We start from the raw sequence: 26472 nt of genomic DNA, 5'->3' as shown, positions 1-26472 counted from the left end.
GATTCACGGTATATTTTACGGTATATTTTGAAAATGAAAAAGTATACTACGGTATATTTTCGAGGCCCTCACGGTATATTTGATCGATAATTCCGCGGTCACACTGGGTCATACTGAAAACAACGCGATTTCGGAGCAGAAAAAAATAACATTTTATTGAATAAAAAACGCATGAAAAGTCAAACAATATTCAGTTGCACTACACGTGAAACGAGCATCAAAGTGTAAAACAAGGAAAAATGACTGGCCGCGGAAAGGGAGCCAAGGGAAAAGTGGTGCGCGAAAATGTCCAGGATGATATGGACGATTTTCTCGTCTACGCTGCCGAGAAAATTATCCAAAAGCGCACAAGAAAGGTGAGAGCGTGTAAACAAATAGCAATATATGGTCAGCCAAATCGAGATGCAGGACGAAATATGCGCAGCACACAAATTACAAGGTCACATGTCCTTCGGATATTTTAGGCAGAGGACATCTGCTGCAGCAACCACCAATTGCGCGTTGCATGTGTTTGTGCGTGAGTGTGTGCGAACTGTATAAGTGTGTGGCATGTGGCTCGTGCTGTTGTTGTTATTGCGCTTCATTGATGGAAAATCAATTAGTTGTCTAAGACACTGCAGCTGGAAATTAAATTAGGATAACATCCCTCCATTTTCCATTTTCTTAGGGGACTGTCGAGTACCGTGTGAAATGGAAGGGCTGGAACCAACGCTACAACACCTGGGAGCCGGAGGTGAACATTCTAGACCGTCGCCTAATCGACATCTACGAGCAGAGCAACAAATCGTCTGGAACGCCATCGAAGCGCGGCCTCAAGAAGAAGGAGAAAGAGCCCGATCCGGAGCCAGAGTCCGAGGAGGATGAGTACACATTCACCGGTGATGATGTGGACACACCCCAGGCCACCACCTCGAGCGGTGGCCACGACTCCGACAAAAAGGACAAGGAGAAGAAGCACCATCACCACCATCATCACCATCACATCAAGTCCGAACGTAGCGGCAGTCGACGGTCCGAATCGCCGCTGACACACCACCACCACCACCATCATCATGAGTCCAAGCGCCAGCGCATGGATCATAGTTCCTCCTCGAACAGCAGTTCCACGCACAACTCGTTCGTGCCCGAGGCAGACACTAATTCATCCAGCTCGGAGGATCAGCCCCTGATTGGAACCAAGCGCAAGGCAGAGGTGCTCAAGGAATCTGGCAAGATAGGCGTCACCATCAAGACCTCACCGGATGGACCTACACCAAAGCCTCAGCCACAAATCCATTCACACGACCAGCAGGCACAGAAAACGACGTCCGATTCATCGGCTACCCTGAAGTCCGAGCACCAGAACACTCCCCTGGGCACTGAGGTGTCATCAACGCCAGCCGGTTCGGGCGCAGAGGAGGAGGATGTGGATGAATCTGGCGCGCAGTCAGATAACAACAATATACCAAAACTGGGCAACACTCTGGCCCTATCACAAAAGCAGCCCCTGACTCCATTGTCGCCAAGGGCTTTACCTCCGCGCTTCTGGCTGCCGGCCAAGTGCAACATATCCAATCGGGTGGTCATCACCGATGTCACAGTCAACCTGGAGACGGTCACCATACGCGAGTGCAAAACGGAACGTGGATTCTTTCGGGAGCGCGACATGAAGGGTGACTCTTCGCCAGTGGCTTGAGATCCACCCAAACATAGGAAGAAAAGGAACAAACAATTGTAAATAGGGGAAAACCACAAAAAAAATTCATGCTAGATGTTGCTAAGCATTTAATTTAAACAAATTAATTTATTTATTGTATTTATTTATAGCTTAGACATTAGTTTGTTATTTTATTACAATGTTTACAGTGCAGAGTGCAATTTGAGCAGTGGCCACATACCCACAATCCCCACTCTTGCGACTGCTTGAGTTGCTATTGCAACAGATTTTACATCCTCATAGATTGTCAAATATATACAGATGCATACATGTATATGCATATGTATATACTTATTTACCACATATTGTATATTTTTCTATAACAATTTGAATCTGATCGAAATGTGACACTCAAATGCAACAGAGCCCGAAACTCCATGCGACACCGAAGCAATTGTTAATTACGCTTGATATAAATGTATACACACACATACATACAAAATGCATATATTCATATATATATATATTCGAGTATGCCACAGTGTTTGCTGCTCCGTTGGCCTATCCCAATGTTCTATTTGTTTTATGTTGTATATTCTATTTCCTGGCGCTGACTGATTTTTACAAAAAGTAACCCCAAAAAGATATATATTTACACATAGTTTGATAAATACTTTTAGAGATTAGCTAACATCAATCTATAATTAACTATTTATTTTAATGTTTTCCAATGTCGTCCAATGCCCAAGTGCTGCCTGTATGGGTTCTGTAAAGTGCAGTGCACAAGATACATAACTCCATAGAGGAACCCATAGATGCAATACTTAGCCATAGGATGATTTCAACCGCTTTAACAATCCCGCACAAATGAATACTTTTGCGAGAGCTATGCGAAATTGCAATATTTCACATAGTTCTTATCAGCGAAATCCCCCTGCATGCCCCTTTGTGTGTGATCTAATTTTTGCGTAGTTTCCCTCGGGAAGCTGATTCCAGAAAAACCATTCAAAACCATTACACTTGAAGATTGTAATTTAGTCTTTAACTTTAATGTTATTGCCGGTATCGATTGTACATAATAAATTAAATAGAAGCAACCAAATGTTCTACAATGGGGGATTCTATAACTAAGCCTGATGCGCGTCACAAATATCCTTAAATCAATATCAAAGTTCGCTCTAGTCTGCAGGTCTACATCTACAACCGAGAATATGTACAGGCATCCCAGATGCTTAGATATCCATGTCCATGGGATTTCATAAGGGACGGTACTTGTTGATAAACGAATTGATGATTGGCGCCACTTTCTCTGGCTCGTTGAGATGAACGTGATGTGAGCCGTCGAGTTCGTTGTATTCGAAGAGTGGATTCTTCCGCAGCTCCACCAAGGTAGCATCGTAGTACTCCTTTCGTTCGTAGTACGGTGCCTGCAACGCTTTAATGAATAAATGCGGGCATTTGATGCGACTCGCCATCTCCAGTGGCACTTCGTTGTGAAGGGTGTAGAAGAGCGAGGTCTTCAGTCGATTGTCGCGGGAGAAGTAATACTTGTGTGGCTCGTGTGTAGATGGTTTGCAATTTCGTTGCAGTAGGTACTTGCAGGATTCCATTGAAACGGATTTGTTAGATCCCTCGTGCAGTCGCGTCTCCAGTTCATCCCAGGCATAGCAAGGCGGCTCGGAACCGCTGCGTAGGCGTCGCTCAAGCTTCAATGTAGCCTCCAGACGTTCGCTCAACGCATCTACAATGTGACGGGCGCTCCGAACGGGCGGTTTCAATACGTCCAGTCCAATAAACATATCCACTTTGTCGGGAAACAGAGCGCAGAACACAAAGCCATTTATGGAACTCATCGAGTGCGCCATTATGGAGATCTTATCCCAGTTGTATTCCTCCATGAGTCGACGAGTGACGAGGACGTAGTCAATGGAATGGTAGGATATGCCAGGTGGTAGCCACGACGACAACCCGTGGCCAGGCATATCAATGCTCAGAAAGGAGATATGGTTGGGAAGCATCGGTGCGAGGGTATCAAATGTTCCGGCATTGTCCTGCCATCCATGCATTCCCACAAGAGGCCGTACATGCTTTGGCCCATACCATTTACCCGCAATATGACCCCACGGTACGGGTATTGAAATTTCGTCATACTAAAAGTGAAAGTCATGCGAATCATGAATGAAAAATATAAAGCTGGACACCTACGTGTTTTGTCAGGACCTTCAAGGGTCTGTTGGCTCCACTGCTGGCGTGACGGATACTTGTTAGCTGTGTGAGCAGGCGTAAATTCCTGAGGGCCTTCATTTCAAGGTATGAATCGTTTGTTTTTGTTGAGTAACGTTGAACCAGACAGTTACACGTTCTTCCAGTTAGCTTCACAACGATGTTCTGATTGCGATTTCACCACTCATTGAAGGGTGATGAGACAGAACACGCTTGGATGATGACCTTTGATCTCTGGGCGGTCGTAGTAGTACGTAATATCTCTGAAGAATTATGTTTAGCAAGAATTTAAAGTTGTCATCCGTCTGCGGCTGCGATGAAACGATTAGCAGCACTGAACACGTGTTGACCGTCTTTTGCAACACTGGCGCTTGGTTTATGCGCATAGCAGTCATGAATTCAGTTGCTGGGCAGAAAATGTATTTAAAATGTTTATAATTTATGACACATGAAACAGCAGGAATTAAGTCTACAAAGTGAATGGGACTCGGATCCGTTATGAGCTGCTCCAGCCAAAATCAGTTGGCAATCTAACTTAACATCATCATTAGCCGCCTGCATAAACGTTGTCTTACTCTGATTCTCATTCAACAGCTGTAGATAATTGTGAATTTTTTATCTTTTTGTACTTTTCCACCTTTATAAAAGTTCACCTTGACCTTTGAGACAATCGACGCGACGCCGGCATTGAGTTTTGGACCTACTTTACAAACCTATGCCACTGCACGCACGCAATTAATTTATGTGCAAGCAGTGCCCTTTATTGTTTACATTGCCAGCGTGCTACTTTCTGCTTTTATTTATTTTTTTCGATTCCCTTTTGCCTTTTCTTCTGCTTATGGCTAACTAATCGCGCCTAATCTTGAGCGGCTGGCTGATAAGCGCCAACACTCGCTAAACTTTGGAATTAAACCTCATTCGTCTTCTCGTTTTCGGTGAATTCAGTGCACAACATGGACTTCCAAGAAGATAGCTCAAGTGGCACCACTGGCAATGATCTGGGACAACGCTATCGACATGCTGGGGACTTAACCGGCGAGCAGCCAACCAGGCCAGTAAGTGCACTTTGAACCCCTATGGGGCGTTATTCGCATTTTTTCATACAAATTTTCGCTTGCAGTTCGCTGAGATCAGCATTACTGTGCCCTGGGGACACATTTCCGGCAAATGGTACGGCCCGCAGAATGTGCAACCCATCCTGGGCCTGCACGGTTGGCAAGATAATGCGGGGACCTATGATCTGCTGATGCCACTGCTCTCCCCGGATGTGGCCTTTCTGTCGATTGACCTGCCCGGCCATGGACTGTCTTCACGTCTGCCCGATGGCTGCTACTACAACTCTGTGGACAATCTCTATGTGATACGCCTGATCATGAAGCAATACAAGTGGGAGAAGGTGTCGCTGGTGGGGCACTCCATGTCCTCCATCATTTGCTTCGTGTTTGCTGCCGTCTTTCCCGACAAGGTGGACATGATCATTGGGATAGATGCTCTCAAGCCACACCAGCGACCATATCCCTCGGTCATTCGGACCATGGAGACGCGTCTGGACGAGTTTCTGCGTGAGGATGAGCGCAACCGAAGCAAGAATGAGCCGCCTAGCTACACCTACGATGAGCTCATCGAGCGCGTCTACCTCGGCACATTCCACTCGGTCAACAAGGAGCACTGCAAGCACTTGATGGCGCGAAACGTCCAGAAGTCAGAGAAGTACCCAGACAAGTTCTACTTCTGTCGCGATCGGCGGCTAAAGTTCTATAACTATGCAATAGGCTCCCAGGAGCTGTGCGTGGAGATGGCCCATCGCATCAAGTGCCCGTATATGTTCATCAAGGCCACACAGTCCTCGTACTTTGAGGACAAGAAGTACTACGACGAGGTGCTCGACGTTCTGCTAAAGAAGCCCAACTTTGAGTACATCGAGGCCAATGGCTCGCACCATGTGCATATGAACAGTCCAGAGGCCATCATTGAACCGGTCAATAACTTCATTCAACGCTTCGGACCGGCGGCAGCGGCAGCGGAGCGCCTAAAGGCCAAGGAGGCGAAGGAGAGCAAGCTCTAGAGTATCAGTATCAGGCCATACGCCCAAAGCACACAAGACGCACACACTCGCATGCACACGCACAACACCAAACGGGTCAAATGGGGCTTATTTATCGTTGCACAGATTGCACAGGTTTTTATACTTAATTGTTGATTATGTGATCGAAGCAGAAGAAGGCTCAGAGCACAGAGCGCGGCTCTGCTCTGCTCTGATCTGCACTCTGCTATAAATATACAATGTACATATGCCGAAAGTTTGTACGCTTCCACTCGCCTCCGTTTAATGGGGAAGTTGTGAAGGATACTGTGGAACTGGTTATGCCAATGGGTGCTTAGCTACAAGACTTACTCGTAATGTCCCTTCTGCGGCCTAAAGCACTTGGTTTATGTTGGTTTTTGTGCTGCCTATTAGTGTTTATGGATCAATTTAGCTTAGGCAACCTTTGTTGGGCTACCAAACTTACATGCTCTCTGTGCATGACCTACATTTCGATACAGTCTCCGTAGAATCCATGCAGCGAAAGTGTTAATAACCCGCAAACCAGTTTTCCCTTTCCGACATCGAATCTGTGGCGTTCCCAGCCAGCAGTTGCATCATTTTCTAGACTCTTTCTTGGGTACGCTCTGGAGGTCAAGCGACGGATTTACATTGAAATTGATTGTTTTTTTTCCTTCAACATATATATATTTATTTTTTTTGATAAATGGAAGAAACGTAAGAAAAAGATTCCAAGTAACACGTTGGCCCTGCGGCTTCCACATTTGTCTGCATATATTTTCAGTCTCTTGCCACTTTTTTGCTCTTGCCCCAATATGGACGCTCGAGACAGTTCCTGAGTCTCTTTTTGCACTTTGATAAATGAACATGGACAGGCACTCAATTTGGTATTAAATTTTTAACACATTTCATACAAAATGTGAGGCTAAGAAGATTTTCATTCGACATGCTGGCTTGGAGTGAGGGTTTTTCGTACCAAATCCATAATTAAATCAGACTTCATTCGGCTTAAATGATCAGCATAGCTGTTGGTTTATTTTTTGTGGTGGAGTTTTGTAATGGAAAATTCTTGTATTTAATTATGTACAAAGTTGCTAAAACTAGATGTAACGCATCTTTAGCCACAAGAGCACTGACTAGGCCTGTAAACGACGGGTATCCAATCTAACATATATCTATTCCTGTGCTGGTGGATGGGCGGCAATGTACTCCAGGGCACGGATGATGGCCTCTGGAATGGGTGGTGGAGTCGGCAAATGGGCACCACGGGGCTGGAAACCATTCTCATCGGCCACATAAGTCACTTCGATGCGCTCGCCTTCGGGAGAGGTGTACGAATAGCTGCCAGTGGCTCCATTGGCATTGCCAGCCTCCTGGGTTTGGATGCCATTGCTGGACTCAAAGGAGTTGGCATAGTTGCCCTCCGCATCGGCGGGATCGTTCTTCTCACTCAGGATGGTGGCATCTTTGTCGATGTGGTCTGCGTGGACATAGGCCACGAGCAGGGCAGCGAGCAGGCAGATTGTCTGAAAGATTTATTCCATTAATAAGTGATTCCTTTTGGTATCCGTTTTGGTTCGCCGCAATCCGATATACTCACAAGCTTGAACATGTTGTCGGAATTGTCTAATCCACACTGTTTGGGTGATCTTCAGAGGCGGAGGCTTTTATAGCCACCAACGTATGGCATCTCATCGCCAACGCAGCGTTGCCTTTCGGCATCTGCGTCGACGTTCGCGACGGCGTCGCTGTCGTCTCTAATCTGGCTCGCAGACGGGGACGTGCCCGTGCCCGTGCCGCTTTAAGCCAAATATCAAGCTTAATATGTTTGTAGATATATATTTCGAGCGAAGCGCAAAATACCCATCGAATTGAACGAAATTTAACGAAACAAAAAAAGAGCAAATACAAATATGTGTGGTAGCATTTGAACCCATTCAGAGTGGATGGTCCCACATCTAGATGATGATGATGATGGTAATGGGTGAACCTGAATCGCAGCACTTAATAGTTAATAGTTGGTTGGGTTTTCTGGCTTTTTCGCCTTAATGGGCCTGCGACATTCACTCGAGTGTGTAGAGGCGCGGGTGACTTCAGAGACGGGCCTGTGCTCCACTCGTGTGCGAATAAATTGATTTGAAACCCATTTATCATCCATTTCATTTCGATTTCATTGGCTATTTAGTTTGGGATGCGCGCAGGCGTAGAACCAGTTAAGTGGCTTCATCAAGGAATTTTTAAATATCCCGCTAAGACTCAACAAGTTCAACGCATTAGCATACAAATTTGTAGTCCCAGTAATTAAATTAGGCATCGCGCATAAATTGTCTAGGCCTAAACGCACTTAGCACTCGGACTAATAAAATGCCCATCAATCGCATAGCACAACACCCAACCTGCTAGTGGATCAAACAAACCCATCTAAATCACGCCAAACATCTATTCCATGACGTTTCGAACAGATGGCAACATTCACTAAAATTTGAATTGGTAAAAAGCCAATAACCACTCCATAGAACATTTCATTAGTTAGCCAGCCACCTGGGGATATTTTATAGATCTATATTTTATTATCAGAAGCAACATTCCACTCATTTAAATAGTAATGTGTTCATTAGAACAGTTTCTGGATAGCATGGGTGAGTAGTAGGACCAAGAATTTATATATCTGTGCGAATTCTATTGAATTATTATGAAAGGAATCCCGTTCTGATCAGGTTTATGGGTCAAACTAAGTGTGAACCGCTTCCTTATTGATCAAACATATTCCCAGCAATTAACACCAATTTCAAAATATGTTTACTCCGCTAATTTTTAGATAAAACAAAAGACTTTAGGAGAGACGACAAAATGTTCGTATAAATAAATTTGTTCAGCCTTATCGACTGGTTCATGGCAATTAATCAAAACGCTCGACTTCAAAGTTGTCAATTAATTAAAGTCATAAATGTAGGGTATCAGATGATCACACTTTCATAGTCGTTTAGTTTGTGGATCAACTGAAGACGATGTTCGGCGGCGCTCCAGGTGACAAACTCCGACCTTGCCCATCTCCAACTCCAAATCTGAATCCAAATCTGAAACGATTTCAACAGCTTTCCACCTGCCACTCATCTCAGGCCCAGGGCGCCTTCAGCAGCACGCACCCATAGACTTCCAATTGAAAGTTGTAACAATGAAACAGAGTTTGTTCGGGAGGGGAATTTCCGAGCGCCTCGTGAATGAGTTTTGGGACCGCATTAAACAACGATTTTTATTTGTAAGCAATTTAACATTTAGGGGGATATTCGTACAAAGACGGTGATGATGATCACTAAATGCGAAACTGAAACCGAATTAAAGCATACAATATAAATTGTTGGCAAATGACTCATGTATTTTAAAGGCAAAGACACGATAATAGTTGGCGAGTATTGCCACCATTATGGGTATATGATAATACAAGTTTTTTCCTTGTGCTTTTTTTTTGGCAATTATTGCTACCCCTGCCCTGCACTGCCATTGCCATCCCGATGGCATGGATGCGGCCCGAAACTCGTTTTGGTGCCTGTGAACCCGTCAACCCAAGCACAAGGGTCCCCATCCATATAAAAGACGCACTTGAGCTGATCAAATTAAACAGTTGCACTCCAAGCAGCATCTCCATAACATCCAAGCATCACCCCAACCGAATTAACTTTATATTCAGATCCAACATGTACAAATACGTAAGTTACCTTTGGGATATTCCGGGATGCCGGATAATTGCAGTGCTAACCATGACCGTTGCTCCTACAGCTGTTCTGCCTCGCTCTCATCGGATGCGCCTGCGCCGACAACATCAACAAGGACGCCCAGATCCGAAGCTTCCAAAACGACGCCTCTGATGCGGAGGGCAACTATCAGTTTGCCTACGAGACAAGCAACGGCATCCAGTACCAGCAGGCCGGCAATCCCAATGGAGTGCGCGGTGCCGTTGCCTACGTTTCGCCCGAAGGTGAGAAAATCTCACTGAGCTACACCGCCGACGAGGAGGGCTACCATCCAGTGGGCGATCACTTGCCCACACCGCCACCAGTGCCCGCCTATGTGATGCGCGCCCTGGAGTACATTCGCACGCATCCCCCGGTAGCCGCTCAGAAAGATCAGTAAATATGCTGGGAGACACATCAGCCATCACATTTAGTAGCACCGCTTGCACTACCACCACCACCGGACTCCAAGCCACTCATTGTTATTTAGAGACATACGTACATTCGTACGTTGTTTTAGTAGTTATCGTTAATAAAGCCCGTCAATACAGGAAAGCAACATCACCTTCGATTTTATGAGTGCAAGAGAGCAAAGGCAACGCTTCTAATAATCTTGAAAATCACTCGCTTGCATGCCACTGAGGTACATACATATGTACATAAGTATGTAAGCATGTATTTCTTTCGCCATCTCTTATAATCTCTCACTCTCTTTCTTAATCCGCGTCTTTTTGCTTCCCTGTCTCGTTCTTTTTCTTTCTTACATACCAATAAGGTGACGTTGTTCATGCGCTCAAAACGCTCTCTCTTCTGACAAGCGCCGTTATTGTTCTCAAGCATTCCAAACTGACGAAAGAGAGCGATGTGGGAAGACGCCACCTTATTAGTAATTTACATTTACACATTTAAATTACCCTCTCTCACTCTCTTTTTACCACTCTCACGCTCTCAACGAAAACAGTTATCAATGAAAAGGGCATATCAGTTCGACACTCTTTCGCTTTGCAAAACTACCACAGCTACTGCAACTGCACAACAGGGTAACAACAGTGCGAGTCTCAGTCCCTAAGCCGCTCTCTCATTTCACTTTTTTTTTCATTTCACTTCATTCAACTCAAACGAAACGATTGGATTATTGTGTGTCTACAAATTTTCTTCTATTTAATTATGTGCAACGTGCTTAAAACTAAGCAACTGACTAGGCCTGCATAAGGGCATTCAATCCATATCTATTCGCTGGATGGATGGGCGGCATTGTACTCCAGGGCACGGATGATGCCCTCTGGAATTGGTGGTGGAGTGGGCAGATGGGCACCTGACGGCTGGAATCCATTCTCATCAGCCACATAGGTCAGTGCAATATTCTCACCCTCCGGCGAGATGAAAGAGAAACTACCAGAGGCGCCATTGGCATTGCCAGCCTCCTGGGCTTGAATGCCGTTGCTAGTATCGAAGGAGTAGGCATAGTTGCCCTCTGCATCGGCGGGATCGTTCTTCTCACTCAGGATGGTGGCATCTTTGTCGATGTTGTCTGCGTGGACATAAGCCACGAGCAGGGCAGCGAGCAGGCAGATTGTCTGAAATATTTAATCCATTAATTAGTGATTCCTTTTTGGTTTTCTTTCGGTATCCGTTTTGGTGCAACGCCATCCGATATACTCACAAGCTTGAACATGTTGTCGGAATTGTCTGGTCCACACTGTTTGGGTGATCTTCAGAGTCGGAGGCTTATATAGCTACCATGGCATCGGCTGAAATTAAATATGCTTGCATATTTTAATCAAAGCACCAAATACCGAATCGAAAATGTAGATTCAGTTAGCATTTGAACCTATTCGATACGGTTGTGTTAGTAGGACCCACATCTGAACCTGAATCGCGGCACTTAATAGTTGCTAATTTTTTATGCTGTTTTTTTTTGTGAAAAAAAACAAACTCCATTCGGTGTGGGGAGATGTGCCCCAGGGCTTGTCTGACGTCATGTTTTGATACAATTACAAGTTATATTTGTATTTAAATGAGCTCCCACAGGGTCTTCTGGGTCAGTAAACCGTTATGGGATCTAAAATATCAAACCAAATTAATTCGTCATGCTTGGATTCTGGAGATCAGAGCAAAATCGGTTGAGAATATATTCCAACAGGTGAATATAATGTATTTTTCAGTTATCTATTCCATTTTCCCTACCCCTTTTTAAGATAACCAATCATGTACCCTAAAAACACAAAAACTATTTCTCAATTTGCATTATTTATTTGGATCGCTTAAGAGTTATTTTGTGAATATTATTTAAATTCGAACCCGCCGAACTTGTTTCAACACATGGCAAATGTTTCTCTGGCCCTCTGGTTGAGAGAGGAGAGTAGCGAGGTTGTTACCCGGAAAGAAAATCCCGCCTATTATCAAGTTATCGAAAGCTATCCAAATAGAATCGCATTCTATTTCCATCCAGTTTTCAAAATTCAGACATCTGAGAATAGACATAAATATTAATAATCAGACGCGGAGATAAATTAGATAAAGATGTTTGCAGATAGCACAACAAAAAAAAGAATATAGAATTCGTTAGGGTCATTCTATGCGGACATCAAGTATCATATTTGGGCTTGGCTTTGTTTGCTCGTTTTGGGTGTAAACACAATAAATTATGGCATGGGTTGGGTGCGGAAGAATCAATGGATGAGTTGATTTATACCCCGAGCGGAGCGACAGAACAGACAGAACAGACAAAACATTTGCGCAGTTTTTGGATGGCTTACAAGATCTAGCAACAACTTAGCCTACGCCTAGTGCTGGATTATACTATAGTTAGTTCGTTTGTTTTGGGATTATTACTACTACATGCTATGGTGGTATGATCAGCCTTCTTCTTGGACACTAGTTTCCATGTAGTGGATGTGGATGTGGTATGCAGGAACTCTAGAACACATTCGGCTTCAGCTTGCCATCCTCCGTGTGGGTGCGAATGTATTCGAGGGATCGCAGGATGTAGTCTGGAATGGGCGGCGGCTGTGGCAGGTGTCGGCCCACCACATGGAAGCCCAGCTCATCGGCTATGTAGCGCGTTTCGATGGTCTGGCCCTCGGGCGAGATGTACGTGTAGATGCCAATGGTCTCCAGGGCAGTGCCTGCCGCCTGGACATCAATGCCATTGCTGGTCTTGAACGCGTACTTGAACACGCCCTGCTCGTCCAGCGGCGAGACCCGGTAATCCGTAATCTGGGCGTCTCGCTCGCTGGAGCCCACCAGCCGACGAATGCGGCGTATCCGCACCAGCTTGGCATCCAATTCGGCCCAAAGAAGGGCCAGCCCAAGCAGGGCTATGATCTGCAGAAACGAAGAGATCTTATCAGCAAGAGATATCACAGATCGTTGGGGAAATGGGAACACGTATGGGGCTCAAGGCCTATGCTTACAAAATATCGCATATTTCCCTTTGTTTTATGTTTTCGCACACGGCACAATCACACACGCTCAATCCCCAATCAAATTGATTAATTTCGATGTTTATCTGCGCTAAACGATCTGCCACTGGCCGATCTGAGTCCGAACGAAAGACGTCTGCGAGGTTCAAAGTTAGCCACCGTACTGCCAATCCGGCGAGCGTGTGTTTTCAGTATATATATGAGGAAAGCAGTGGAGTGGAGGGGCAAAGCGAATACGAACCGAAAAATCTAATAAGCATAACCAAATGCCAATAATCGTTGCCTCCATCTTTTGTGTCTGCTGTGTATCTGACTTCAGTGGATGTGGCTGGGGATCTGATGCTAGCTAGGGCTTGGGGTTCTTGCTTGATAACAGGTCACGTCACGCCGATTCGGTAAAGTCATTCATTTCCGTTAATCTTTGGCCCAAAGCCAATGTCTGCTTATTCATATTTTATGATCCCATACGTCAGCGGTAGTTTCTGCAGACATCTCGTGAGCATTCAGATGTGCTAAGTAGCTCGAGTTCTCGTAGATCCGTACCCAATTTGGATTCAAATTTATGATGCCAAGAAGTTCCGATCTCGCATTGTTTTGATTATTCTGCTGCGGAAGACTTGAAAATAAAATGAAGCTAAACAAAGTCAAATACAAGTTCTTGTTTCTAGCATTTCTCCAAGCTTATTTACTTTGGTTTATTTAATTAAGTTTCACTAATTAATCAGCAAACACGTTCTACCACAATTTTGATTGAAATGAAAGCAACAATTCCATACAACATGCCTCCTGGGGTGCCAACACGGAAGATTATTTGCCCCCCCGACATGTTCTAATTTATTCACATTATTATTATTATTAAAAATCATAAAAAGCATTTTCTTGTTTAGTTTTTGGCTTATAGTTGAATGCCAATGTTGGCCATAAAAATCACAGCAAATGCGATAAAATCACGGAAAATAGGCCATCAAATAATGAGTAGCAAACAAGATGGTTTTAAGATTACCAAAACTATAAAAGAGAATCTATCTTTAACGATCTTTGGGCTGATCCAATTGGCGGAAACAGTTTCGCGTCGATTGGTTCTACTGTATAGCAAGTTGCAGACTGATTCTGCTTCTGATTGAGTCGTTGTTCGAGTTCGTTGCCAGAGTCTTTTGTGTGTGAGTTCTTCTAAGGGTCTGTGAGTGTGTTTTATGTTAATTTTACTCAGAACCCACTACAGCACTTCAACATAAGCATATGTTGTTTATGCTCACATTTACATTCATACGTCTATGCTTTAATCAATGTTCTCATAGTTCCCAAAAACCAACTAATAGTTCACGCACGCACCGCTCCGCTGAGGTGCGAACCAAAGAAGATGATGATAGTGCGAAAGATGAAGAACTGGAAAAGGCAGTTCAGTTTAGTTTGTCTGTGGCTTAAGGTTTCTGAGTTTTCTAGTTTTTCGTGTTTTTTTTTTTGTGTTGAGAGTTTCGCAATCGATTCTAAGGCTAAACTATTTGGCGTCGATTTGCGTTACTTAATTAATGTTGTCCGCGAAAAAAAAGATCTCAGACGACAACTTGACTTGTTTGACTTGAAGATTTATGTCTGAAAATTAGCCATAGATTATTTTTGGCACAATCTTTCTCTTTATGAATCTTTTGCCTCGTATGTCAATTGTCATAAACGCTGGTGTTGCTTATTAATTAGTTAATAATTTTCAAAGCAAATGACTTTATGCTTCGGAATCACAACAAAAAATGAGATAATGCAAATGTCATTCAAATAAACATATAAATTCTGATTGATGGACTGATTGATTTTGTTGGCCGACACCTTGAGCGGAGGCTTGAGAGTCGGCAAGTTGTAAGATCGCGGGCTGCTATGCAAATGCGTGCAAGGTCTAGGCCTGCATGGCATCCAAACCAACGCACAGTGGAACCAATTAGTTGTCCAATTTAAAGAACTGAAAGCCAAGAATTAAATCTGATGTTGCCCAGTGCAATTTCAATCAAAGAAATCTCAAATTAGCGCTGACAAATGGACCTCTAACATTTTCAGCTTCGCTTTGACTCAAATTTAGCTTCAAGTTTGACGGATCTTGCCACACGAAGTCAAATTAAAATATTTTGTATTGGCTTTTTAGTTGAGTGTTGAGTTTCTTCAACCATGACCTTTTCCAACGTAGCCAAAATGTAGAATTAAATTATAATAAATTACCGATAACATGCAACAATTTATCCATCTGGTAGAGCCATCGTCGGCGAACCACTGTGCATAGCTCTCCGGTCCCTGGTTGATATTAGTTTGATATGCAGCAGGCACACCCAACTAAACCAAAACAACTTCATTGTCAGGCCGATAATGGTCGAGCAGGCACATTAGCACAAATTCAACATAAATCAAGCCCAACGCGATCCTCCAAAACCCGTACACGGATCGATGCTGCGGCTAATGCTGTTGTTGCATTGATCTGCTCGGCCAATTTATGCATCGGTTGTTTGGTTCATCATACTCATGTTCCGTCAGTGCTGTGTGCCATATCTCTTCCTCAAACTCGGAATCTGATTCTGAGAACTCTTTCCCAGAGAGCAGCGAGACAATTAGCAAGCTTGAAAGCTTCCTTATGCACCGGACACACTGGCTGGTTTTTTTGGCAGTTTCAATCTAACATTCGGGGACAGCAGATCGCGACGCAGTTGATGTTTCCAACGGTATCTAACGGTTCATATTTCGGTTAATTCTGATTCTGATACGGTTTCAGATTCAGGTTTAGGTTCCAGATCGAGTCGAGTCTGTAAAACGATACATTCGGAGTATATTTAATTGGGAGATGATGATGTGGTCGTTGTTTGGCAAGGTTTGTGCGTCGTTTTGCGTCTCCCTGATTACTCAGCCGCTAATCCAATCCCGCCCAGCTTCTGCTGGCCTTCGCAGTTGCATCCACCACAGCCATCGCCACAGCCAATGCCGCAGCGTTGTTCGATCGCACCATTTACTACCACAACACGCCGCCCAATGCCGCGGGCCACTATCGTTACGAGTTTCAGACCAGCAACGGCATCACCACCAAGGCGGCTGGCAACGAGCATGGGGCCGTAGGCGTAGTCCAGTATGTGTCCCTCGAGGGCATACCCATAACCTTCACGTATGTGGCCGACGCCAATGGCTATCAGCCGGAGGGCGCGCACATTCCCGCCGTGCCGCTGCATGTGCTCCGACAGCTGGAATACATTCGCACGCATCCAGCGGTGGATGAGCGCAGATCGCGGCGCTGGTAAGGCTAGAAATCAGCCATAAAGATAAATATATATTGACTTTTGACTATCATATCTGTCAATATCTGCCTCGGAGAATCGCGGAGATAAGCGGAGAACGTCGTTGCACATGAGAAATATTTAAATTTTTGTATTTATCGCTTATCGTTTTCACATGCAAATGTGGGGGAACGGGACGGACGCACAAGCAACAACACAAAAAGCGAACAACAGCGGCAACAGAATCATACCAAAATATATAGCAAGCAAATAAATATTCTATAAATGTATATAAAATACAATTTTAATTGAGTTGTGGCCCCCAGTTGCTGGAAAGTACTGGAGTACAGGTATAGGAAGGAATTCGCTGCAGTAAATAACAATTAAAGATGTTGCACGTCACAGCATATGGCAAACAACTAATCAGGAAATTCTATGAATGGCAAAAATGTTCAGAAAATTCCATGGATAGGCAAAACCAATGGAAAGTACAGAGAACTACCCAAGCTGTTTACGAAATGTGCCAAAAATGTTCTTACAAATTTGTCAAAGATTCTTTCTTGTCGGAATCATGTTTTTGTTTGTGTTGTATGCTAATCGTCGCACATGGCACTTATTCACACTCAAATGTCAGCTTTCTATCAGCTTGGTTTATGCCGACTATGCCATTCCAAAGACCTTGATTCGAGGGGCCTCTAAGAACGACTTTCGCTTTTGCGACAATCGAGAAGAAGATTGTGGCCTGTCGTCGGTCGTCTGACTCATTTGCATGTGGGCGCCTAATTAAGGTCGTTGCATACTATTGACCGACTGACTCTTCAAAACCGAGAGCCGACCGCACTTATGTAACCAGACTAATAAACCAACTTGAGTTGACATCAACGATGGCCGCATTTAATGTCACCGAAAAAACAAGTTGCTGATTGATGCACGGCTCGGAATAATCCATCCTACAATCAGTTCCGGCCTCGGAATGTAATTTTCGGAGTAGGAGCATTTACGGGAGCCATCAATGTGTCATCACATGTTAGCGGAGAGAATATCCCATTAGCACACACACCATAGAAAGCAATTATGAATTCATAACCAGTTTTGCCTATCTGATGTTCTTTCACGCAGCCGTTAAACGCTCTAACCGACACTCTGCTGGAGATCGCCACCAATTTGTCACTGAACCCCACAACTATTCAACAGATTATTAGTTTTCTTTATCTATGTTTGAGTGTGTTCCCTGAATCATCCACGTGCCAATCCGGTTGCTAAAATTCTGCGCTTTATTGCGGTTGCTAATCAGTGGCGATTCCAGAGTTAAATATCAACTGGCGCAGAGATTTATGGGTCGGAACGAGCATTCATAAGGCATATAATGACAGTTTCAATGGCTTAAATGCCACCGCTAGAAGTTTAGCATCCACTTGGGTATTAAATCTTATTAATCAAGTGCATAAAACATTTAAATCAACATTCATTCAACAGGTGTGGCGAACGAGTTGAAAGTTTGACCAACAATAATATGAACTTTCATAGAATCGTAACACAAAGCTTCATTCATCCAGAGGCCAATGGCCTGGTTGAACTTGAAATATACAAAAATATACCCAGATTCATGTTGGGGTTACTGCCTGACTTATGGGGCTATATATATTCATGGAGACTAAGCTGGAAACATCCCATCATGATCATGTTCGACTGCCTTATCTAAAATCGATTTACATGCATAACGAATTCCACAACTTTGCTTTTGTTTTTTTGCACATCTTTACAATAATATATTTCAAGTTTCTTGACATATATATAAGGTTGTGTTTGTGTGTGTGTGGGGGGTCCAAAGTGGTTTACATGTAACACTCAAATATATCATTATCATCTATCATGTTTGAGGGGGCAGGAAACTGTAGGAAGTAGTTGAATTTTCTTTTATCAACGATCAATAAATCAATCCGCTGCTTGTCGGAGCTGCTCAATTGTCAATTGTTTTGTTTTTAATAGATTTTATTGTTTTTTGTTTGTTGTTTAATTGTATTTGTGTTGTGGTTGTATGCATACTTTTGTTAAAATAATTCAAGTATCTCATGATAATCTAGTATGTTTATACATTTGTTTTTGTTTTTTCCACCGTATGTAGTTTACTTTTTGTCTATAATTAAACTAATCCTAAGACACCTTCCAAGTCCGAGACATGAACCGATCGAATGCGCTTTCGAATGCCAAATGGGGATCTGAGATGAGATCTCTGGCAGATCGGAGCAGCAGAGTGCGAAATGTAAACGGAAATGGGCCGAATGAACAATTTGATTGATTGAATTATTTTAGTTTAGTATTCCTGGGTTTTTTTTTGTTTCGCTGCGACCGGGGCCGGCGCACAAGGGAGAATAAGAAATTGTATAGCTTACTGGAGTGTAAATACATATGCTAAATGTAAATATATTTGTTAGGTGTGTGTGTATGTGTGTGGTTCGTGTTGGTGTTTCTGTCATCAGTAAAGTTGGGTTTTGGTTTAGACATGTTGGATGTGTGTATGTCTCGCTGTTCTGTGTGTGCGAAAGTCCTCCAGAGACCTTGAGCCGCTCAATAAACGTTCTAAGCGCGCGCACAGCGTGTGAATCTGTTAAGTCCTGCAAGAGATAAGAGATAAGAGAATCACAGCTGGAAGCAGGCTGCTAATCCAATCGACTTACCAGTCCTCATCGCATGCCATTATTCTATAGTGTTCACGGCCCCGCCTCTAGAGCCAACCCTAGTCTGCTTTCGTCTCCGTAAATTCCTCCAGGCCAAAGAAGCTGCCGCCGGAGGCGCCTGCAGTGCTGCTCGCCGTGCTGGTGGCCACCACAGTGGTGGATGCAACGCTAGTGGCCTCCGATACTTGCACTTCCTCGCCGGCAGATGTTTCCGCTGCCTCCTTGTGGTCGGGACTGTCACCGCCGGCGCCCTGCTGGGCTGCCTCCAACACCTGCTGCTGCACATGGACAATGGGCTGGCCATCTTCGGTGTACGACACTGACACGGGTATGCGTGTGCCATCCTCGCTGATGACATGAGCACCCTCCTCGCCATCCTGGCCCTGCTGGATGATCAACTGACCCTCGGAATTCAGCAGCGAGGCGTCTATCAGCTGCTGTTCATTGTTATCGCCATGGACCAGCACCATCTGGCCACTGCCGTCGTTCATCATTTGCAGGGTTTCGCCTTCGAGGCTGTCGCCGGACTGCAAGACTCCCACGCTCTGCAGCAGCTGCTGGATCTGCTCGGGGTCTTGCACAATGATCTGGTTGCCGTCCGCATCGGTCAGAATGTGGTTGTCCAGCTGCAGCAAATGGCCGTTCTCATTGACAATGAACTTAATCTGGCCGCCATCTACTTGGGCCTGCATGGCTTCATCCAGCTCCATGGCCACCTGCTGCTCTCCGCCCGAACCTTCGCCGGCCTCTCCCTCGCCCTCTGCTGACGCGGCATGTTCGCCATCAGCCGATTCACTGGCTTCTGTGGTGACCGCTGCAGCCTCCGACTCGGTGGTGGGCGTGTCTGTGGCTTCCCGCTTCTCTGCGGCTTCTCCTTCCTCAGAGGGATGGGCTTCCTCTGAGCCGGCAGCCTCCTTCTCCTTTGCGCTCTCCTCTGCCTTGCCCTTATCGCTGGCTTTTCCAGCTGCCTTGCCTTCCTCGGCGTTCTCCTCTGCGGCGGCTGCCTCATTGTCATCATCGAGGCTGGGCATGGAAACGGGAGCAGCGGACTTGCCGTCAGCCGAGGAGGCATTGGCGCCACTGCTGGCCTTGGCATCAACGCTGCTCTGGGACTGGGATTCGTCTTCAGCCTGGTCTAGATTAGGCATATCAATGGGCATGCTGGGTGCACTGGCATTCGCCGAGTCCTGCGATTGGTCGCCATCCGGCTGGGGGATGGTTATGTTGAAGGTGATGCCACCGCTGCCCTCCTGCGAGGTGATGACCATCTCTCCGCTCTTGCTGGTCTTGGGAGCCTCACCGCTCTCGTTCTTGTCCGAATGAAGCTTCTCAAAAAGGCTCTCAATATCGGCCTCGGCATTCTGGTCGCTGTTATCATCGGCCTTGCCGCTGGTATCGCCTGGCTCGTCGCTGAGCAAAGCGGTGGCAGCCGAATTGAGGGCCGATGCTCCGCCAGCTCCGGCGCCCTTCTTGTCCCTTCTGTGGGTCTCCATATGATGATTGTAATATGTCTCCTGGATGAAGGTCAGCGAGCAGATGCTGCACGAGAAGAATCGAATGTTGTTCTCCCCCTCGCCGCCGGCAACAACAGCGGCCGTAGTTCCCGAGGCTGGCACGCTGTCGCTCAATGCCTCATCGATGGTTTCCTGGAGCAGTTTCTGAGTGTTCAGGTTGGGGCTGCTGACAGCCGAGAGCTTTGTGGACGCGCCACCGCCACTCTGAGTCTGATGCACTTCAAAGTGCTTCACGAGCAGCTCACGCTTGGGGAAGGTCATCGAGCAAGTGCCGCACTTAAAATAATTTGTCTGATGCTGCTTGGCATGGGTGGTGGCAGCCTCACGCGTCTCGAAACGCTGCGAGCACAGGCGGCACTTGAACGGCTTCGGCTTGGCATGCTTGCGCATATGCTCGTCGAAGACTCCCTTGTCGGTGGACTTGAACTGGCAATGATTGCACGTATACAGAGCGGCGCCAGGCGCGCCCAATGCCTCGGAGGCAGCGGCGGCGGCAGCTGCTGCCGCTGCAGCGGCCACTGGTGCAGCTGCTGCGGGTATGGTTGTGGTGCTGGTAACCAGGACATTGGTGGCATGATTGGTCTCCATGTGCTTCCGCAGGCTGGTCTCGTTCACGAAATTGATATGGCACATGGCACAGGTGTTGTCCATGGCGGTGCTATGGTCGCGCACCATATGCTGCTTCATGGCCCCGAAGTGAGGGAAGATCTTGCGGCATGTCTTGCACTGGAAAGTCTGCTGTTTGCAGGTCTCATAGTGGGTGTTGAACAGCCTCATGTCCGAGGTCTTGTAGTCGCACGAGGTGCACTTGTAGATCTTGGTGGCCTTCCGCTGTACCTGTGTCTGTGTGCCCGGCGTGCTGCTCTGCGTCGTGATGGGTGCCAGCTTTGGCGTACCTGGAAACGGGAGAGGAATGAGCGTTACATAAGGTCAAAACTGATGCTATAGATTCGAGTTATCGCGTACCTGGCGTGGCTTGGACAGTCTTGCGCGTTCGTAACAGATCCCCGCCAGGACTCTCTTCCTGCGAACGGGCGGCACCGCCCGTGGTCAGCTTTTGCATCTTCAGAGGCGGACTGGCGTCCGCGCCGCCAGCTTCATCGTTGATTGCATACTTTTTATTCAGTAAACTAATCAAATTGGTCTTCACACGCTCCACATCGTTCTCCAAGCGGTCGTAGTAGTTCACCAGGTTTGTGCATCGCGAGCAGACAAAGTCCTCGCCGCAGACAATCACCAAGAAGCCCTCGCCGACGAGCTGGGCCAATTTATTGGGGAACTTGGTGGCCGTGTGAGTGGTACACATCTCGGTGAGCGCCGTCTGGGCATCGCATCGCTCGTCGCAGATGTAACACCGCGTGGCCATGCCGCCCGCATCAGAGTCGCTGGCCGCTTGCTGGGCTGCAGCTGTGGCCACAGCAATGTTGCCGCCACCGCTTGATGCAGCGGCCCCGCCTCCGCCGCTTGACCCGACGAGTCGCGTCGTCTTTAGAATGCGCGGTTGGCTGGGGCCAGTGACGGTGACGGCGCCGCTGTTGAGCAAATTGTTAAATTTGCGATAGGTGACCGGATTCAGTTGGTTGTTCATTGTGTGGGAAACAATTGTCTGCCGTGGCCGTATTGGGGGTCTTTAAAAATTGAGCGCAACACGCGCAACTGCAAGCCGCTTCTTTTTTATTATTCGGCGATTACGACGAACGGCGATTTTCAGCACTGCGCTTATGCGGTCTTCTCGATTGACGATACTACTGCAAACGTACGCGGCTTGTTTTTATTTTTTCAGCAGCCACAAAACAATATTGTGCACCAGGAACAACAGTTTTTTGTAATTTAATTTTTGTTCTGACTGTCGCGGCGTCACTTTGACTGTACTAAACACTCGGTGCTGTATTTTTTAGGGTTAAAAATGCGTATGTTTTCTGCAGCACTGCTCGCTGACTAGCTAGTTGTCTCGCTCTCAAGCACGCACGCTGCCCTGGCCGCTGGCAGCTGCGCAATGTTGTTGTCTCGCTTGTGCTATACGGAAATGGCGGCTTGCCTAGGCGGTCAGGCACGTTCAGACAAAGAAAAAGTATGACAGCGTTACAGTTTGGTATTATTCGTATGTGTTGTTATGGTAGAAATTTGGTAAATTAATTATGCTGATAGCAGTTTTGTATTTATTAACTAAAATGCGTAGATAAGAATATATTTACGTGCGTCTGTGGTATTTTTAAGCGACGTGTCGTGTATGTCATACAACAACGTGCAATAGTAGTTATCCAAACAACCGTAAGAGGTCGCCTTTGCGCGGTTCTTTTAAATGTTTGCAGGGGTACAAGAGAACCAATTAAAACATTTGATCAATGAGGCAAGCATCGCATTCCACTCAGACAACAACAGGCGTTTAAGCAACGATAACAAAGGTACTACATCACTAATGGGCTAAAACCGAATACCGATAAGATTCCGCTATGCCATTGCCGTTTTTAGCCTTTCGATTTGGCTGCCTTCGCGTTGGGTTGAACTTGTGCCGTACAGCCAAGCGCAAGTGGGTGGTGCGGTATGGCCAGAAGACACCGTTGCTTATCAGTGGCACCGATAATGTTTTATTTACCAACCGAACCACCAAACGCCGAACAAAAGTAAAGGCTGATATGTATTTTGTATCTGAACGGACTTCGCATTTCAGTTGCCAAACGAAACGAAAAGCGAACGGATATCGGCGAACCGAACCCAACCGATACGAAATAAAAGCCTGGCCCATTGGCCCACTCCAATACCCATATCATTCATTGTTAGCCTGGCTGTTAGTTATTCAAAGTGAACCCCACACTATCGCGAAAAAAAGCGGCGCAAAAATTAATTGGCGCATGTTACGGGCCAATTCAGTTGTCCAACGATCGTCCGTCGCGTACTACAAAAGCGCACTCAACCCGATCCGAACCGCCTCGAACTCGGGGGCGTGAGAATCAAACAACAGCAGTGTTCGACAACAGTGTCTACAGAATGTATCCGCCAGCGGCCAGAATCAAGAATTTTCCGTCCCTCAAGACGGCCGTTGTATGGGCCGGTGTTCTCGGTGTGGTATGTAATCAGAGATATGTTGCACGAGTGGGTGGTGACCCCATTCACATTGATAAGCCCATAGACTGGTGGAGATATTGACATTGAGATGGCAGTACAACCAAAACACTAACTGAAATTGGCTTCCCCCCCAATGCCATCGCGAGCGGAGTGCACTCCAACTGATCACAGTTTTTGTGCTAATCAGAATTTTGACTCATGACAAGAGAAATGGATCCACAATCCACAGATAACCGTTAACTGTTGCCCCCTTTGACGTGTGTAAACAAAACTAACTCTCGCTCTCTCTCTCTCCCACTCTCTCTCGCTCTCTTTTTTTGCTTCTCTCCCGTGCAGGTGCAGTCCATCATTTGGATTGGCTTGACCATTACAGCAATATGCGCCTACAATTGTGTGCTCTATATAACCGATGAGCTCAGCTTTGGCACCCTGCTCAAGACTGTCTTCTTCGACTTGTACTTCAAGGGCAGTTGTAAAATGAATCCCGCAGACTATCAGAACTACGATTACGGCATACTGAAGACGGTCGAAACGGTGTTCGATCCTTCGCAGGTATTGATTTGGGACTGCTTCTACCTGGGCGTTTCCGTGTGCTGGCTCATCGTTTCCATTGTTCTCCTGCTGTGTGAGTATGCCAACAATTTGTAAACGGAAATTAAATGCATATAGAAAGAAAATATCGCAACCCCTTTTATGGCATGATTCATTCTTGGCACTTTCGTATTTTTATCAAGCAGCTAAGATTTAAGATAAAAAGCAGCACTACAACGATTAGATAATTTCCATTGAGTAGTCACCCGGCCACTAGCTCAATGATTGATGCAACTCTTGATATTCCCCTCTTCTTTCTTTCTTTCAGGTGTGCGCAAAGATAATCCCAAGCTATCCCTGATCGCCATCGCTCACTGGGCCTTCTTTGTGGCCGTCATTTGCTGCATGGATGTGGCCTCTGGCGTGATCTTTGGCATTGATTATGGACGCTTCCAGGCAGCAGCGCTGACCTACAATGCCAACACCATCAACTCTGATCCGGTGCTGCCCATGGCATCCACTTTGATGGCCGGCGGTGTGGCTGCCATTTCGATGATGATCATTTCCTTCAAGGGCTTCATTCTGTGGCTCATCAACGTTGGACTGCTCTTTTATCTGTCCATGCGAGCCACGCGCATTGCCACCGATAAGGATAGTGTGGTAAGACTCCAAAGGGGAGGGATGACCTCATCGGTCAATTATGCTGACATTGTCTATGCCGGCGCTATGAATTTATGGACAGCGTCTAAGCCCATGAGAGCAATGGGCAAGGTCTTGGCGGTGGCCTCATCGAAAATAAAACATTTCGGCAACGCAAAAAGAGAAATTCCTGCGACAGCGGCTACGACACGGCTAAACATAGCAGCGGGTAACCACTGATAAGCCCTACGGAGACGAGAACCGCTCTCGATAATGGTTGATTGTAAACCAAAGTGTGCTGCAATATACGATAAATGGGGTTGAACGTTGTGTTTGAATTTCTTGAATTAATCTTTGATTTTTCTCGCCACAGGATACTTTGTTCAATCCCCGCAAGGACTCCAATGATATTCTGACCACCCGGACACCCATTCGTGCCTACGAAGAAGAAAAGTAAGTAGAGAAAATCTACACCAAAACGGCTGCCCGTTAATGTTTTCGCTTTGTCCATCTACAGAGTCGAATTTCAGGCATACAACAATGCCGCTTACATGGCGGATAATCGTTCCTCGGCGGAGACCATCGAGGTGAACGAGCAGGCAATTGTGCGAGCGGCTCACATGTCGCTCGATTCCAATCTGATGGATCGCCGGTTCCGCGACATCAATGCCTTCCAGCAGTATCCAGCACCGAATCCGCACGACAGCCGTCCTCTGCGGTCGCCCATGCAGGAGACAGTGGTTGTGGCCACATCCGGCTTCCCCATGCCCGACTACACCCCACAGCCGAGCCCGAGCGGCGTTCTGCGTCATCCCCAGTATTAAGTGGAGGCGGAGGAGCCAAGCAAACCAAAGTACCCAAAAGCTAACTTGCATAATATAATTCTCAAATAATACCCCCCCAAAAGCCGCCCCGAGTATGAGTACGAGTACGAGTGGCCGCAAATGAAATAGGAAATCAGCTAAAGTTTAGTTCAAATGTTTATCAGTATGTTTTGTGCATGTTATTTATATTTATTTGCATGTTAATATAACAATATATAAGTGTATGCAGTTGTAAATATATATAATATACAATCAAGTGTTATATAGTTATAGCTATTTGCCAAGTCGGTGGAATTTAATTTGTTTATAATGTCTCATTTCTGATAAGGCATAGGTCGGTGATGTTCTGATTGAAGACGGCCCCCAGCAACGTTTATTGCGTCGCGATTATCGCGGAATTTTGAACTGACAAAAATAGAATTAAAAAACAAGCATGGCATGCTAATTGTTATCTAATGATTACCTAACTATTTAAAATAGTTATTTTTCAAATACGCGCCCAGTGCAGACCATTTCAAGAGTTGATTTGAAGAGCTATCGAAATCAGTCCCGTTCTGTTTAAACTTACGTTTTATTCATTTAGTGTACTGTATAGAGAATCCAGTAAAACAGAGTCCTCAAATATAGACAATATTGTAAAAAACTGCTTGATCAATTGGATTAAATTATATGTTTAGTGTTGAACATTCTTGCTAGCCTGTAATATTAAAGAGAACATCAAAATCGTTAAATATGATTTCCGATCAACAAGAAATAAAACGTTATCCCATTGTCGACCAGTGGGGTATTTAATATTTCCACAACAATTATGAAATATCAAGAATTTTAGCGAAGTTCAGAAGAAAGACTTGTGGCTTTTTTACTTGTTAGTTGAAAGAAGAAGTATGAATCTGCAACTATAATTCACAAACAGTAAGAT

General features: G+C 45.6%; 10 protein-coding genes and 1 long non-coding RNA gene across 14 annotated transcripts in view; 5 read left to right on the top strand and 6 right to left on the bottom strand.

Annotated features, from left to right (window-relative positions):
* LOC117893651 (probable serine hydrolase) overlaps window positions 1-4187 on the bottom strand; it is an 8004-nt gene extending 3817 nt beyond the window's left edge. Inside the window, exons 1-2 of one of the 2 annotated variants that reach the window (XM_034800342.1) lie at window positions 3842-4187; window positions 2848-3786 (exon numbers count right to left, since the gene is read on the bottom strand). In XM_034800342.1, coding sequence (XP_034656233.1) covers window positions 2893-3786; window positions 3842-3940 — 993 coding nt within the window. In that variant the 5' untranslated portion in view covers window positions 3941-4187 and the 3' untranslated portion in view covers window positions 2848-2892. Of the gene's footprint in view, window positions 1-2663; window positions 3787-3841 lie in introns of those variants that run through there. The other variant, XM_034800341.1, reaches the window with a different exon arrangement.
* Window positions 104-2731, top strand: LOC117893648 (polycomb group protein Pc). Its single transcript, XM_034800337.1, has 2 exons — window positions 104-356; window positions 668-2731. Exons 1-2 carry the CDS (start codon window positions 240-242, stop codon window positions 1673-1675), a joined length of 1125 nt encoding a protein of 374 aa, XP_034656228.1. The 5' UTR covers window positions 104-239; the 3' UTR covers window positions 1676-2731.
* Window positions 2664-26472, bottom strand: LOC117893661. Its single transcript, XR_004648809.1, has 3 exons — window positions 26461-26472; window positions 23827-23834; window positions 2664-2812 (listed from the first exon to the last, which is right to left on the bottom strand). It is a non-coding gene; the product is annotated as an uncharacterized LOC117893661 (long non-coding RNA).
* Window positions 4724-6160, top strand: LOC117893650 (probable serine hydrolase). The gene is made up of 2 exons (XM_034800340.1): window positions 4724-4914; window positions 4980-6160. Exons 1-2 carry the CDS (start codon window positions 4813-4815, stop codon window positions 5922-5924), a joined length of 1047 nt encoding a protein of 348 aa, XP_034656231.1. The 5' UTR covers window positions 4724-4812; the 3' UTR covers window positions 5925-6160.
* Window positions 6906-7596, bottom strand: LOC117893659 (pupal cuticle protein Edg-78E-like). The gene is made up of 2 exons (XM_034800351.1): window positions 7504-7596; window positions 6906-7429 (listed from the first exon to the last, which is right to left on the bottom strand). Exons 1-2 carry the CDS (start codon window positions 7513-7515, stop codon window positions 7079-7081), a joined length of 363 nt encoding a protein of 120 aa, XP_034656242.1. The 5' UTR covers window positions 7516-7596; the 3' UTR covers window positions 6906-7078.
* LOC117893655 (pupal cuticle protein Edg-78E) lies at window positions 8591-10200 on the top strand. Its single transcript, XM_034800346.1, has 2 exons — window positions 8591-9610; window positions 9681-10200. The coding sequence occupies exons 1-2, from the start codon at window positions 9416-9418 to the stop codon at window positions 10032-10034; spliced, it is 549 nt and encodes a 182-aa protein (XP_034656237.1). The 5' UTR covers window positions 8591-9415; the 3' UTR covers window positions 10035-10200.
* LOC117893660 (pupal cuticle protein Edg-78E-like) lies at window positions 10771-11386 on the bottom strand. The gene is made up of 2 exons (XM_034800352.1): window positions 11298-11386; window positions 10771-11211 (listed from the first exon to the last, which is right to left on the bottom strand). The coding sequence occupies exons 1-2, from the start codon at window positions 11307-11309 to the stop codon at window positions 10864-10866; spliced, it is 360 nt and encodes a 119-aa protein (XP_034656243.1). The 5' UTR covers window positions 11310-11386; the 3' UTR covers window positions 10771-10863.
* Window positions 11885-13684, bottom strand: LOC117893657 (pupal cuticle protein Edg-78E). Its single transcript, XM_034800348.1, has 2 exons — window positions 13051-13684; window positions 11885-12961 (listed from the first exon to the last, which is right to left on the bottom strand). Exons 1-2 carry the CDS (start codon window positions 13060-13062, stop codon window positions 12554-12556), a joined length of 420 nt encoding a protein of 139 aa, XP_034656239.1. The 5' UTR covers window positions 13063-13684; the 3' UTR covers window positions 11885-12553.
* LOC117893658 (pupal cuticle protein Edg-78E) lies at window positions 15699-16533 on the top strand. Of its 2 annotated transcripts, XM_034800350.1 has the most exons (3): window positions 15699-15904; window positions 15963-16321; window positions 16399-16533. In XM_034800350.1, coding segments are annotated over exons 1-3 (387 nt in total). In that variant the 5' UTR covers window positions 15699-15877; the 3' UTR covers window positions 16400-16533. The 2 variants fall into 2 exon arrangements, with proteins under 2 accessions (XP_034656241.1, XP_034656240.1); XM_034800349.1 differs by having other exon boundaries at window positions 15700-15904; window positions 15963-16533.
* On the bottom strand, window positions 18438-22410 carry LOC117893642 (transcriptional repressor CTCF). Its single transcript, XM_034800329.1, has 3 exons — window positions 21460-22410; window positions 18980-21389; window positions 18438-18916 (listed from the first exon to the last, which is right to left on the bottom strand). Exons 1-2 carry the CDS (start codon window positions 22079-22081, stop codon window positions 19039-19041), a joined length of 2973 nt encoding a protein of 990 aa, XP_034656220.1. The 5' UTR covers window positions 22082-22410; the 3' UTR covers window positions 18438-18916; window positions 18980-19038.
* LOC117893649 overlaps window positions 23157-26472 on the top strand; it is a 28530-nt gene continuing 25214 nt past the window's right edge. The window contains exons 1-5 of one of the 2 annotated variants that reach the window (XM_034800339.1): window positions 23157-23559; window positions 23896-24184; window positions 24419-24750; window positions 25103-25182; window positions 25247-25555. In XM_034800339.1, the coding sequence (XP_034656230.1) occupies window positions 23482-23559; window positions 23896-24184; window positions 24419-24750; window positions 25103-25182; window positions 25247-25553 (1086 nt within the window). In that variant the 5' untranslated portion in view covers window positions 23157-23481 and the 3' untranslated portion in view covers window positions 25554-25555. Of the gene's footprint in view, window positions 23560-23895; window positions 24185-24418; window positions 24751-25102; window positions 25183-25246; window positions 25805-26472 lie in introns of those variants that run through there. The other variant, XM_034800338.1, reaches the window with a different exon arrangement.

The sequence above is a fragment of the Drosophila subobscura genome, chromosome J (assembly GCF_008121235.1).
Source record: "Drosophila subobscura isolate 14011-0131.10 chromosome J, UCBerk_Dsub_1.0, whole genome shotgun sequence".
NCBI lineage: Eukaryota > Metazoa > Arthropoda > Insecta > Diptera > Drosophilidae > Drosophila > Drosophila subobscura.
This window is presented reverse-complemented; position numbering and strand designations above follow the sequence as displayed.